This window comes from Helianthus annuus, chromosome 14, assembly GCF_002127325.2.
Source record: "Helianthus annuus cultivar XRQ/B chromosome 14, HanXRQr2.0-SUNRISE, whole genome shotgun sequence".
In the NCBI taxonomy this organism is placed as follows: domain Eukaryota; kingdom Viridiplantae; phylum Streptophyta; class Magnoliopsida; order Asterales; family Asteraceae; genus Helianthus; species Helianthus annuus.
Window position 1 is genome coordinate 163,910,990 of NC_035446.2, and position 16,141 is coordinate 163,927,130.

Below are 16,141 nucleotides of genomic sequence, written 5' to 3' on the forward strand. Positions count from 1 at the left end.
CAAATTTCGGGACGAAATTTCTTTCAACTTGGGGATGATGTGACAACTCGAAATCTAGAACCTTTCGTTGTAACTTGCTTGTACGATATGTGACTAGTTAAAATGATAACGTGAACCTTTTTATGTGATAAGTGCTTTGTTACGTGTGTATTGTATATATATGTGTACGTGTTATATGTGAACCGAGAACCCGACACGAAACAACAAGGAACCCGACTCGAGACCATGAGGTCTCGAGTGAATAGTAATCGGTTTTGGGCCTTGGGCCGAGAACCTTTGGCCGGTTGGGCCTTTGGGCCGTGAACCCCCACTCGAAACCCACTAAGGGTGCACACATTTGGAACTTGGCTATAAATACACCACCCTAGTTACTTGTTACCACTTTGTTGAACATTAGAACACACACACACTTTTATCTTCTCTCCCACTAGAACTCTAGCACACAAACACATCTCCAAGACTCTCGGATCCACTCGGTTGACACAAGAAACTCTCGGATTTGGAACTTTGGATCGACACACACACACACCCCACCAACCGGTTAGTATCTCTCATGTTTATGGTTAATCTTGTTGTGCTTTGTGATGTATGATAAAATGCATGAAATGATGTTTATTGTTAGTATTTTTTTGATGATTATTGTTAAATGCTTAGTGATAGTATGTTCATGTTATGATTGTGCTTAAATAGATGCTTGAATGAGATGATGTTTTATGTGTGTTAAAAAAAGTTTAGTGTTGGAATGTGTTCATGTGTTAAAGAGAGTTTAAACTATTAGATTTGATGATTCATGAAATCGGTTTACATATGTCATGAAATCGGCTAAGGAATATGTTTGTCATGTTAGGATGCATGCTAGTAAATTGTATCTTGACGGTTGTTCATAGTTTTGTTTGAATAAAGGTTGAATACTGGATGAATATGGTTATGAATAATTGAAGAACACTTTGAATGATAGTTAAGAATATGAAAACCCTTGTGATTTTGATCCACTTTGACCAATAACCTGATTAGGAAATATGTTAGTGGGATTCTATTGGTTATTTCCGGATTTGGGCCTGATTATATTGTACCATTAATCTGACTATCTGCATCAGCACCTGAACGTGAAAATGACAGCATACCGACTCGCAATCACCTGGTTGCGACTCGCAACCACAGCGTGATGACTCGAGACCACGCGGTTGCGACTCGCAACCATAACAGGACAAGCCGAGACCGCAGGTTACGAGTCCCGTTGCGACTCGAGACCTCAGCATGACGAACCGAAACCATGGTTGCGACACCGGTTGCGACTCGCAACCATCCATGATCAACACACAGCATGACTCGAGTCCATGCTTGCGAGTCCGGTTGCGACTCGAGACCACACTTTTGGGCCTTAGTTAATGGGCCAGACTGATGGGCTTCTGTGTTAACTGCTTTTACGTGTTTGGGCCTAAGAAGTTGGGCTGAACTTGTGAACCGTATGTGTTACTGTTGACTATTAACTGTTACTGCTAAACGTGCTCGCCAAACGTGTTGAACATTTGTGCACTACTTGGTTCGAATCTGATTATACGTGATATCCGTGTTAGGACGTTATTGACTACTTGCGACTTGATTGACTTTCTGTGTTTGACTGCCGAGCAAACCAAGGTGAGTTCACACCCTTACAAAGCATGGGATTCCCTGGGTTGGGAACGGGGTTAAGGAACGTGGATTCCTCGTCTACCTTGGGTAGGACGTCAGTGGTTCAGGAATGTAATTCCTCGTCCGGATGGACGGATAAACGTACTAGACTAAAACTCTATCACGAAGTCCCTCCTTTTTGTATCGACTAATCGCCGGGCCAATGGCGAGCGGGTCATTAGTTAGATAGCGCTATTTAGGTCTGACAAGCCTCACACCGTGCCGCAGAGGACGGGCGTGAACTAATGGATCTGGGGCACGTCAATGATGATAGACATTGATGTTTTCAGGGCACATAAACATGACTACAGTCAGCAATCGATACGGTAACGAGTCTAGTATACACATGGGGTAGCCCCCACGGCTGGAGAGCCAGATGATGTACATGGGGTAGCCCCCACGGCCGAAATGCCTGATAACTACATGGGGTAGCCCCCACGGCCGGAGTGCCGGAGTAACTGGGAATGAACTGGTCACGTCTTTTTAAACTATGGGGTAACCCCCACGGCAGGATGCCAGATAAAGTAAACTGTTTTCGAAACAACTAAAACGAACGCCCACCCGTGAACTCACTCAACTAGTTGTTGACTCGTTACTACATGCTTTGCAGGACCATAGGTACTCAGTGGGAGCTTGCATGGAGGAAGATCGTTGTGGGACAGGGATTGCTACAAGACTATGTTAAACTTGAAACTTTTGGAACTTATGTTATAACTTTAAACTTATGCTTCCGCTTGCAACTTAAACTTATTTGTTTTGGAACACCAATCGTGATGGTTAAACTTTTATAACTACTTATATGCTTGTTCAGTATGATTGGTGGCTGGATCCTGGTCAGTCACGCCTCTAGGCGGTAGTACTCCGCAGGTGGGATTTTGGGGGTGTGACACACAGGGTTTTTAAAGATATAACATTATTTATTATTTGCTATATAAAATTAGATTTATTCAACCCGTACAATACATAGAGTTTTTTTAAAATATAACTTTTTTTATTATTTAGTATATAATTACATTTCTTCAACCCGTGAATACACAGTTTTTTTATAATATAACTTTTTTTATTGTTTGGTATACAAATTTACATTTATTCAACCCGCACAACAAACGAGGTTCTTAAAGATATAATTTTAAGGATTTTTTTAACAATAGATAAACTCGTGTAATACCCAAGGTTTTTAAAGATATAACGTTTTTTATTATTTGCTATATAAAATTAGATTTGTTCAACCCGTACAATACACGGAGTTTTTTAAAGTATATTTTTTTATTATTTAGTATGTAAAATTATATTTCTTCCACCCGTGAATACACAAGGTTTTTTTTTAAATATAACTTTTTTATTGTGTGGTATATAAAATTACATTATTCAATCCGAACAATAAACGAGGTTCTTAAAGATATATTTTTTAATATTTAATATATAAAATTATATTTACTCAACACGTGTAATAAATGAGGTTTTTAAAAATATAATGTTTTTTATTTAGTATATAAAATTACATTTATTCAACCCGTATAATACACGGGGTTCTAACATAGTTTTATTCAATAAAAGAGTGGTTAAGTTGTAACATCTGAAACTATTTTATGTTTATTATAAAGAAGGATAAAGAGTTAATTACTCTTTTCATCCCTGTGGTTTGTTAAAAATCACTATTTCAGTCCATTAGTTTAAAAATTGCGATTTCAGTCCCTGTGGTTTCACTTTCGTAACCATTTCAGTACTTGTGGTTTCACTTTCATAACGATTTCAATCCATTATTCTGTTAAGTACAGGGACTGAAATGGTTACGAGGTGGACTGAAATGGTTACGAACGTGAAACTACAGGGACTGAAATCGCAATTTTTAAACTAATGGATTAAAATATTGATTTTTGACAAACCACAGGGACGAAAACAGTAATTAACTCAAGGATAAAAATATAGTTTCATGTCACCGTTTGTTTTTAATTGAACTGGTAAATTTAGAGTTGAAAATGTTTTGAACAGTTATATTTTAATTTTATGTTTTAGTTTCCTAAATATACCAAGTGAGTTTTATAACGGTATATGAAATTAGCGTAATAAGTTTTGTCGCGTTTAACATCAACTAGGTCTATACTTCCTTGTGCGTTGCGCAGTGACCGCTGAGAAAAAAAAATGTAGAAAAAAAAACACTAAACGATAACCAAAAGAAAATCAACCAAAAACATTTTATGGTAATGATATTATTCGTATGAAACCCGTTGTCAGAGATGAGCAAATAGTACTGGGTGCTGGTACCGAATTTCCCGAACCGAAAGATCATAAGTACCAGTTCGGTACCGACTTTTGGCGTTCCTGGTAACGATTCGCTACCGGTTTTTACCTTTATATACCAATATTATAAGCGGTATTTTCGGTACCAGTACCGATTTAATATCGGTTGGCACCGAGTCCATCCCTACTTTTGAAACTAAAAAAAATCATTAAAAGTTGAAGAAAATCAACAAAAAAACGTTGTACAATACCATTGTCTGCACGATACCAGTGATCAGGGATGAACAAATGGTACTGGGTAGCAGCACCGAATTTCCGGAACTAAAAGATTTTCAATATCAACTCGGTACCAACTTTTGGCGTTTTCTGTACAGGCTGGTACCGGTTTTTACCTTCATATACCGAACAGGATCGTACCGCTATTTTTGATACCGGTTAACACGAAGCTTATCCCAATCTGTGATACTAAATAAATTATTAAATTCATATATATGTATTAATTTACAACATTCCTGAGGAATAGTGACTTAACGGCAGTTATAACGGCTGCCTTATCTTTCTCCTTTCCTCCGGTTTTATTCAAACAATATAAACCATACTTCAAAAAAACTTCGCACACACCCCTCTGTCTTCTCCCTCACTTCACCGGCGACTGGAACCGGTTATCGGCCGGCAACCCGGCGCCATTCTTCTCCGACAAGCACCCCTAGCCCCCACTTCATCTTGTACCCACAACTCAGCCCTCATTTCTTCGAATTCTTCTCACACCCGCACGAATTATGGACCAGAAATTAAAGTTAAAAGTAAAGAAAAGAATAATTATTATTATATTAATATATTAGAATTACTATTCATTTCAATTGGTTTATTAACATATAGTAAAAATATAGTAACTAGTTTAAAACCCCGTGTTTACACAGGTTGCGTAAATTTAATTTTATATAATAAGCAATATAGTTATATTTTTAATATACCTCGCATATTTTTTTTGAATGGCAAATTTGGATCACTGACGGACCACTGGAGTATCATCGTGCCACCAGCGGAACCACCCGATCATATCCATCTCCACTAGGCATAATGCCTATACACCAATTCAGGAGGAAACCCAATAAATATGGGAAAAACCCCCTTGTGAGAATCGAACCCAGGACCTATTGGCCCAAAGTTTTATCTCACCCCTAAGATACCACTAGGCTATAAAGCCATGGGTAATATACCTCGCATATTGCACGAGTTAAATAAATTTAAGAGTTAATTACATAGTTAGTCCCTATTGTTTGCATCAAATAACATATTTACGTACTAATAGTTTAAAATCACCTTCTAGTGTATTAACTTTTCATTTTGTAACGTTTGGAGGTATTAACTTCTAGGATATTAACATAGTTAGTCCCTGTAGTTTGCACAAAATAACATACTTAGGTACTATTAGAATGTGATTTTAAACCTACAAATAACGTTAATACCTCCAAACGTTACAAAATGAAAAGTTAATACCCTAGAATGTGATTTTAAACTATTAGTACCTAAGTATGTTACTTTGTGCAAACCACAGGGACTAACTATGTAATTAACTCTAAATATAATGTAATCGATTATCACATACGGTCGTCAAGATATATATTTAAATGATAAATTCGATGTATTATTTACTTAATAAAATTTCAATTTGCTTTTTTATTTGTTATTAGGATAGAAACATATGTATTACATGTGGTAGAACCAATGAAGTACTAGATGATTATTAATAAGCGGATAATATAAAAGAAATAATAAATAAATAAGAGAAACCCAAGAAGTTTGTGATTTAATATAATTTTCTTATTTCTGTATCGTATCTTCCTATACTAGTAAGTGAAAATCTTTTTTTTTTTTTTTTGACAAAAAAAACTATTATCTTTATCTAAATTATTTAGTTAAACTATTATTTAGTAGAAAAAAGAAATTGAAAAATAAGATAAGGATACATCTGAGATTGACACGTGTTAAAAAGATTTTTATTTATTACCATATAAAGATAAAGATAATAATTGAAATTGCAATACGATGTGACATGTGTAGATGCATGCCAATACGATGAGGACACGTTAAGACTCTTGTAACCTAATTATTTGATTGTGGGGGGACATGGTTACTAAATATATCCCAGCTTAAATGTTGAATTGTTGAGTGATGATTATGACCTCTTAATGCACATTCCTAATTCTTAATTATTTGTTCGGTGTTACATCAATTATTAACTTCCTCTTCATCGACAATATTAATGAGTTTAATAATTTAGATTCTGAATCAATCATAGTTAATGCATTACAGGACCCACAATGGGGTTTTGGAACATATGTGGTGTCACCTTCGGATATTTCTCTCTTTGTTGGAGACGAGGGAAAAAACTCGAACTTTACCGAAAAACTTAAAACTTATAACATTCGGGATGAGTATGAGATTGGTTCTTAGAAATCTATAGAACTGATAAATATAATAAATTGTATCGTAAAGTTATTACGAACTTGAAATTATGAAAGCTATAGAATTGATAAAGAGGGTGGTTGAGTATTGGATGTTTAAAGTCGGTTTTTGAGGTGAGTTTCAAATCGATTTCTGGTAATTGGGCAATTGGCATCAAATGACAATATCTAACCAAATAAGTACGTAAACGGGTTACATAATGCTTGTAAAGCTAGTAGGCACTGGGTAATTAGTATTTTACCGGTATGAGTCACAACTTTATAATCGATTATGAGACTGTAATTACCTACACACGTGTCATTCTCATATATACTCATTTTTTGTTATTGCTTTTAGAAGTTTTTCATCGGGTTATCTTTATCATATGTATGGTTATATACGAGTAATTATACTAATTACAACCTAATGGTTTAGTGGTATGATGTTGGACCCAACAAAAATGGTGTAGGTTTAATGCATAACTAGTTATATGATCTTGAAAATATAATAAATTGTATCGTAAAGTTATTACGAACTTGAAATTATGAAAGCTACAGAATTGATAAAGAGGGTGGTTGAGTATTGGATGTTTAAAGTCGGTTTTTGAGGTGAGTTTCAAATCGATTACTGGTAATTGGGCAATTGGCATCCCAAATGACAATATCTAACCAAATAAGTACGTAAACGGGTTACATAATGCCTGCAAAGCTAGTAGGCACTGGGTAATTAGTATTTAACCGGTATGAGTCACAACTTTATAATCGATTATGAGACTGTAATTACCTACACACGTGTCATTCTCATCTATACTCATTTTTGTTATTGCTTTTAGAAGTTTTTCATCGGGTTATCTTTATCATAAGTATGGTTATATAGAAGTAATTATACTAATTACAACCTAATGGTCTAGTGGTATGATGTTGGACCCAACAAAAATGGTGTAGGTTTAATGCATAACAAGTATAAGATTAGGTGGTACGTAAGTGTAAAAATGATGTTAGAAAAGAATTATATTAATCGAGAACCTTGTTTCTTTATTTGATTAACAAAAAATTGAGTTAATTGTAAAAATAGTCCATATGGTACCCAAAAACAACACACTTAGGATCTAAGGTCTCCGGATTGTAATTTCAGGTTTTGTGGTTTCCATTTCCTAACACTTTGGGTAACAAAGCCAACAAACGTTAATTTTTTTGTTAAATGTAAGTAAAATGATTAAAATACCCTTGACTAACTAGCGGGACTATTTTTATAATTTATGATAAAACTTAATCCCTCTAGTTAGTCAAGTATTTTGATTATTTTACTTAAATTTAACAGAAAATTTTACGTATATCGGCATTAGTATCCCAAAGTATACAAAATGAAAAACATAGAACTTGAATTTGCAGCTCAAAAACCTTATACCTTTGGATAAACCATATGAACGATCTTTGCAGTTAGAGAAGATGTCGCAGGTTCAACCCGGAACAAGAGTGAATAATATAGAATTGTTGGTATAACATGCTAGGGGTATGTGTTACCATTAAAAAAAGCTATCCTTGCAATTAACTCTAAAAAAATTGAATTTCCTTTTAATATAAGTTGTTAAATGATAATCATTTCTGATAAATAAGTTAGATTACTTTTAGTCATTTCCCATCGTTGCGTAACGTGTTTTGTTTTTCTTCGAAGAATATTTATTCTCTGGAAAAAATAATAGAGATCATTTGACTGAAGCCTCTAGTCAAAGCATTGGAAAAACCGTAGACCACTCCACGAGGCATTCATTCATTGAAGGGAATAAACACGACACATCACAACACATAAAACCAAAACACTCCTCAGTCCTCACACAATAATATTTATTTACCCGCTCAATAATAATAATTAATAATCCGGTGTCTCTAAACCCCGAAACAATCCTACACATGAAATCTAGACCCCTTAATTATAAAACACACAACTCTAAACCCCGACAGTAACGACGACATCATCAAAAACAAAAACCCCGCAAATCCTAAGGCCACAGCAATGTCCGATTGGACGCAAAACGAATCACACGTAGCAACACCTCGAAGCTGCCTCGCCATCTCCGTCCCCGTCGAGTCCGCCGACAGTAACATATACGCAAAAACCTACATATAACAGGTGTACGTCACAACGTGTGTGTATGTCACTATGTCAGATACAAACATTCTTTTAAAATTTGAACATATGTTTACTAGAAAATTAGCGCCAATAATGGTTGTGAGTTTTTGAATTTTGCTATGATTTAAAAAAAGTCAGGAAATAAAATAAAGTTACATGTAACAAGTGAATGGGTCATGAAAACGGAAACCTGATCGTGGGCGAAATCGAACCAGACTTGGTAGAATTCAGGGAGAATGGTGGAACCTCGAGAGATCTCCCAAGCGGATGCAACCATTTCGAATAACGAATACAAAGCGACTATCCCATTTGCCGCTACAACAAATCTGTAGAGTTTGTTAGCATCAATAACACTTTGGGGCGGAATAGGGGTCAAGAGGGTCCGTTAACCCAGCAGTCACTAAAATTTGTTTTGTTTTTCGTGTATAAAATTGTGAGTCAATTTTTCAAAAATAAGTCTGTCCTATTAGTTTTTTTTTTTAATGGCTTAGCGGAAAACACCCCTAATGAAATACCACCACCCTTATAATTATTTACTCCTTTCTAAAAAGTAAAAATTTTGGTTCCGCCACTACACATGTTAAGTAAATGAGGTTTACCTGAAGGCGCTGAAGTCGTACCAGCGAGGCGAACCGGACTTGGTGGCGATCATGAAAACCGCAGCGGATAGGGAAAAGCAGAAGGCAGCGAGGCGAAAGATGAAAATGAAGCAATTGAAACGGCGGAGCTTGCGTTCGGAGACAGTGGAGTGGAAGTGAGGTGTGTCATGTGGATGGGTCTGGTGGATCCGGGGTCGAGGGGAGGGGCTCTCGACACCACCGTTACGGGTCATCTTCGTCTTAAAAGTTTTAAACCTGAATACTACGTGTGAGGTGTTGGATCATGAGATCAGGTGGTGAGTAGAATGAATGAATGATTTATATATTATTCTTGTCTTGTGGGGATCTATCTATCTAGTGTGTTAAATGATTCACGGGGGGAAGCATGATGTCCATGGGGAACATAAAAAAATGGGATGATGTGAAAGAAAGAGGGGTGTGAACTGTGAAGCCTGAAGTCTGTGAAGAAAAAAGGAAGGAGAGGATGATGATTGGTATGAGGACTTTGCTTTATTCTTTTTTATATCCTTTTCTTACTTGCTTTTTCAAACATCTAAGTTTTTTTTTATTACTTTATTTATAATAAATTTACAATTTTAATTGTGTCAAGTCCATGGATGTTTCATACCCTAATCATTATGCTATATAATATACATTTGAATTTGAATCCCAAGGTTTATACAGCAATGTCCAACTAAGACCATGTGTAGTGGTTAAACAATATAATGCCCCACCATGGGGCGTTTTGCGCCATGTGGCAGCCCAGTCAGCAAGGGGCATTATTGGGCATTTTTACAAAATGGATGTAGTGGGGATGTGGGGTATTATGTTAAATGAGATGTAAAATAATTAAATTTAAAAAAAAACCTCAAAAAATTCTTATTGGATAACATATAATGAGATGGAAGATGATTGGAGAAAAGGATTGGGGCAAGGCGTTTTAAACATAACGCTTAATCAAATTTTTTTCAAAAAAAAAAACGCTCTAAAACGCCCCATGTAATGGGTTCCGGGCGTTTTGGGGCGTTATTTTGCAATTTTTTTTTAAAATCACGCCCCACTACGGATGGTCTAAGGGGGTGGGGGAGGTGATCATTCGTCACTCACTCATCACTCATAACATCCAATCAAGCTCCGCCATGTCATCAACCATTATTCCATCACTCACAACCTTTTTAAGTGGAAATACCCATCACTCACAACACCCAACAATAAACCCTCACATTCCCTCACAATATTCCATTTTTCACGCGTGATATTCTCCACGCGTTATGAAATGCATGAGTGATCAAGAAACAGTGGGGGTGGTGTTCGGCATTATTTCACGGGTGAATTATGTCCATCACGGAGAAAAAGTGCACCACCCCTCCTGCCCCTAGGGTATGCCAAACTATATGTATTTTGATTTGATATAGAATTTTAGTCACCACATAGAAGTCGGTATCTTGTGTTCTACGAGTTAAGAAAATCATAATACAAGTCTTTTATGATATCAGAGACATAACTGAGTATACACACACAGTGTCTCATAACAACCCACCTTGAACTTGGCGATTCGTAGTAGTAACATGCTTGTCGGGAATATGAATCTCAAGGATCCTTCATTGTCTTGAGGACGAGACCTGAACCAGAATCTCGATTTGCAATCTTTTGATTGCCTTTAGGCCAAAGGATAATTTCAACAAGTAGTTCAAGTGACTTGAATTATGTTACAAGCATCTCTACTTTTGTCTCTACTTTTTGGTCTAAGCTTCACGTTGTTACGAAGTTAAGAAAGCATGTTAAAGCAGTTGTTTCCATTGTTGTAACTGCGTACTCAACCTCACTATATGGAGCTTGATATTTTGTGTTCAAAAATTAAAAAATATAAAATAAAAATAATTCATGTTCTGATTCAAGTTTATCAAAGGGAGAGAGCAAGAACAAGAGTTGAGAACATTTTAAGCGAGTTTGAATTGTGAAAATTCCTCCTGTGAGTTGTCATGTTCCTCAAATCAATGTTTGAGAATGTATTTGCTGAAGGCAAAGGTTGTGGTCAGTATAACAAGATTACAAGTCTATAACTGATGACAAGAGAAGGCTATCAACACGAGACTGAACGGTGTGGCCGGCGTTGAAGTTGGCGTGCGGCTTCAACCACACCGACAGACCATCACCTAACCCGGCGTGGAGGTGGCATGGGCGTGGTGGCGTGGGGGAGATAGTGAAGCTGATGTGAAGCGGCCTGATTTTTTGGTTTGTTTTTTTATACATAAATTTAATAAAAAAACTGATTGCCACGGGTCGTTCCACGCCCCCTCCCACCTTGGGGCTTGAAGGGGAAATCCCTCCTTGCTGACTTGGCTGCCACGTGACGCTTCAAGCCCCTCCATACCGTGCAGTATGAGGAACACCATTAAGGAAGATGATAAGATAGCTTCATGCCGATGGCAACAAGGTAGAGGAGCAGGCTGCACACAGGCATATGAAATTTGAAGACATCATGGAGTTTGAGGGTATTGGTAACCCTATAATTGCTAAATGTCCCAAGAAACATTCTATAGATGTTGAGATTTACACCCAAACAAACAAACATAGTAAAGAAAAACACCAGGTTGATGAGTCACATGCAACCAACCAACATTTTCAATATGTTGTGCAACCTATAATGAAAAAAATGTAATATTTGTAAAACATGAAACATAGAGGGGCACCTACATGCCCAAAGATTATACCGGGTCTATCATTGCTATACAAACCGCCATTAATTCAGGCAACCAATGTGGCATCACAACCATTCTTGGGTTAAATGATGCAAACAAACACTATATTCAAATAAAGTATAGATCAACGATGGCACACAAAGCAACCATGATCTATTACAAATAACTACCAAATTGTCCTACAAAAAACAAAAGACCACGACGACACTTATACAGTTTTTTTTTTCTTTTCTCGACTCAACAAGCAAAGACTTACAGAAAAAGAACCCAAAAGCTATCTATAAAATGCAACTTTCTCCCCCTTTAGCATTTCTATTGCTTACTCTCATGAAAATTGCAACCTTTACTATTCACCATACACTAAATTGAAGTTTTTTTTTTTTTTTTGCTACAATTTTGATGGGAATAAATGGAGTATATGACAAGGTTAGCAAAAATAATGAAAATAGCAATATTTCCTTCTGTGATCACACCCCCACCAGTTAACTTTTTAAATTAAAGTTTCTGTCAAGTCAACATACGGGCGATCATAGGGACGAAGACAAACACGAACCTCATGTTCTTCTGGTCCTTCCCGATGTTTGGGAACGATGATCTCAAGCATGGTCCCACTTTCATCACCGTAAGCTTCTAACTTAGCATCTTCGGGAATACGTGTCGGAAGAGGAATTTCCCGAACAAATTCCCCTGGAGGGCAGTGTTCTGGTGCAGGGTCAGTCAACTTAAAAGTCCGGTCTTTTCTTTTTAGCGTCGGCATACACCCGGTGCTAACGCAAAAGATCTTTACGATACCATGTGACAAAGTGTTTTTCCATGTAACCTTGACCCGTTGAAGGTCACAACAAGGTAAGCTTACAACAATCAAGAATCCTTCTTCGTCTTCGTAGATAGTCTTGGCACCTGTCACGGGTCCGTATGCGTTTCTCATAACCCCAGAGAATTCGGTCAACCAATGTGGTTCCGCGTGATGGATATCAAGAATCCCATCAGAAGTATCGTCATCATTACCATGTGGGAAGAAGTTTTTCTTTCGTTTACTATTACACCCAACCGTAAGATCCATCCCGTTTATATTCCCGTTTGCTTCACCATTAACATGCTCTGATACTTGAGTCGAAAGATTCAACCCTGAACCATTTAGTAATTTTTTCGGTTGATGATGATTCCCGTTAGAAGAACTGTTTCGAATAACAGGGGGGCGTTCAATTTCGATATCCGTACTAGGAAGATTCCTCCAAGAACCGAAATCACTAGCGTCAAGAGGGATCGAAAAGTTCAAATCTCTTCCCGTAAGCTCTATCCATCTTTTTCTTTCTTCTTCATCTAACCCCGTTAAATTTGGTGATCGAACAACCTCAATCCCATGAACACACTGAGGATTAGAAAGCCCCCTGTAATGTTTCCTTTGCATTCTATGTGACCGAACAAACCCTTTATCAGCACTGAACGGAAACGGTTTTTCACCTTGTCGAGAATGTCCATTCATATAACTTCTTAGCTGCATCTTCCCCAACGCGTTCTCGGGCCGCTCTTTAAAAGTCCACATATACATATTCTCCATATCATGCTGAACCAAGAAAACATCCAACTTCAAATCCGACTTATCATACCCATTTTCTCGATTAACAACTTTATTCTTCGATTTCTCATTCAAAGCCGGCTTAAAATAAAAATTAAAGAAGAACCAAGCCCCCCACACGCTATCAAGCCGTTTCGCACACTTTTTCCCAATCTTCGTCACGTTAATATTCGTTTCCACCTCATAATGTTGAGGACCCAATCCAACATCCAACATATCACAAGTATCATTCCACGAAGACGGCGGAGGGCTAGGCTCCGCCGATAGTGGGAGATTAATATCGGGCGGCAGACTAAGATCCACCGCCCGATTCAACTCCCGCTCCATCTCATCATGTGTCGATAAACTCGAATCCATCGATAACATCGTCGATAGATGATTATTATCCATAGATAAAGTTGTCAACAAACCCCCACCATGTTTTTCTTTAGCAGGCATTATCGCGTTGTTCGTATCCTCTTCGGTGGAATCGTTAGTCCCACCACAATCAACACTCAACAGCATGAGAAGAATCTCATACAATCAAACCCCAAAACTAAATTAAAACTAAATTATCCCTAAATCAAGAAAATCAGGAAAATCAAGAAAAATCAAGATCCCCTTTTTATACACATACTCCCCAAATCAATCACACAGTACCAAAAACCCACTATAAATACATTTTTTCATCATATAACCAACAAAAGATTAAAAATTTCTCAAGAATTTGAAGCAATTTCAGGTATCGAAAGAATCGATGGGTGAATAGGGCGAATTTTAGGATAAAGGGACGGTGAAGGAAACCCTAATTGTGGAAAAATCGAGATATTGAATAGAAATTAGGGATAGAATGGAACGGTACCTGTGGAGACAACGCATTTGATGATATCGCCGACACCAATGGAAATCAAGATTGGGAAACTGTCTGATAATAACCCTAGAGAGAGAGAGAAAGAGGAGAGAGAGAGAAGAGAGGAGTATGAGGGAGAGGGTGCCGTGTGTGGGTTTGGCGCTGTGGGAAGGGGCCTACACTAGTTGAAACCGCGGGGTTGATCGTCACGATCCAACTTCACGCCGTTAGGAACCAGCACCGTTATCTCTATTTTGAGGCGTATATGGAGGTTCAGATACATATCATCATTATCATACTCAATAAATTCTATCAATAGAAAAGCTAATGTGGGATTTGAGAAAGTTAAGATATAGACAACATTAACTCTATTATGTTGGGATAGAGAGGTTGCTTCCAGTGAGAACCCCGTCTTGATAGTAGTTTTGCATCAAGCCTTAGATATAAGACACATAACACTCAGCAATCGGGACAAAGGCCGATTAGTGTGCATACCCTTTTGTCTTTCGGCTATCAACACCACCACATGATGCATGATTAACCGTCCGCCACTTCTAACATTATTTTCACGAAATTAGTAAAATAACGTTAAAATTAGTGCAATTTCACTTTTGCAACCCAATGGCCCACACATATATACATTATATGCACACACTGCAAGGGGGACGTCGAGGTTCAGATAGAGAAGAAAAATAAAAGTGTCTTTAAATTTGGAGATGAAAACTATGTGAGAGCATTAACAGCCCACTAATTATATTATTCTTTAGAATTTGAAGAATAATTTAAAGAAATCATTTAAAATATCACTCTATCATCTATGATAGATAGAGAACACTTTAGAGAACACAAAACTAGTCCCAACCTGTCCTAAACCTGCAAAAAAAAAAAAAAAAAAAAAAAAAAAAAAAAAACTAGTCTCATACTCGTCCCAAACCCGATTAACCGACTTCAAACCCATCTCAAATGTGTCGGGTTTCGAGTTTACCCATCAGATTCGGATTCGATTGCCATTGCTACGTGAAAGGCCCACCGCCTAAATGACACATCCTTTCTTCGCATTTCATACTCACCTTTGATCCTTTAAATCAGTAAATATGATTTCATTGATTAGTGAAATGCCATGTCTTTAAAAAAAGGAATAAAAAAGTAAATATGATTTCATCACGTTTTTTTCCTTGGAAACCCATGTTTAAGAACTTGATTTTTGTATTCATCTTTAACTTAATGCATGTCACGTCAATGTTTCCTGGCTTCGTGTCTTTATAAGTCTCATATACGTTTTTTGTTTAGTATTTATTAAAGGTTTTGATGTTTTGAATGGTTTGTTGCGTAGATCGACTTGATCTAATATCCATCAAATTTATATTCTACTTAAAGCTAGAAACCAAAGTGAAAGCAAAATATTATTGAAAATAAAACATAACATCATCATTTTCTTTGTCTTCACCGGCATCTGAACACTAATAAAAATAATATAAAAATCCTTAAAACTGAAAACTATAAGTTATAAAACCCTCATTAGACGAATACAAACAAGTGAACAAGAAAACAGTTTATAAACTAAGACAAGAAAATAACTGGGTTTGGTAGTTCCGTTAATACGTTGAAACTATGAAAAATAAATTTGTCTTCTTGAGACAAAACAATTACCATACTCAACAATGGCACATCGTATGATTTCCATATGTTAAAGGCTACGGGTGTGGGATCATGGATTGGAACATTATTTCCACATAGGACCATTAATTAAATGGTACACCATCCCCCTCCTTGATAGATGGTGGTTCCCATGGATTAAACCACGATTACCACGACCCTCCCATTTGATAATTTTAAGACAAAAATAAATTAAAAAAATAAAGGGGATAGTGGTTTGGGTCATGACCACACCCTTAGGGTAGTGGTTTTGAATGGTAAATTAAAAATAGATGATATGATGCCT

General features: G+C 36.9%; 2 protein-coding genes across 2 annotated transcripts; both read right to left on the reverse strand.

The window, feature by feature from the left end:
* Positions 1-8,094: 8,094 nt before the first annotated feature.
* Positions 8,095-9,576, reverse strand: LOC110904760 (CASP-like protein 4C1). The gene is made up of 3 exons (XM_022150613.2): positions 9,090-9,576; positions 8,681-8,816; positions 8,095-8,477 (listed from the first exon to the last, which is right to left on the reverse strand). Exons 1-3 carry the CDS (start codon positions 9,320-9,322, stop codon positions 8,265-8,267), a joined length of 582 nt encoding a protein of 193 aa, XP_022006305.1. The 5' UTR covers positions 9,323-9,576; the 3' UTR covers positions 8,095-8,264.
* Positions 9,577-11,771: 2,195 nt separating this feature from the next.
* On the reverse strand, positions 11,772-14,387 carry LOC110904759. Its single transcript, XM_022150612.2, has one exon. It carries the CDS (start codon positions 13,872-13,874, stop codon positions 12,282-12,284), a length of 1,593 nt encoding a protein of 530 aa, XP_022006304.1. The 5' UTR covers positions 13,875-14,387; the 3' UTR covers positions 11,772-12,281.
* Between the last annotated feature and the right edge of the window lie 1,754 nt (positions 14,388-16,141).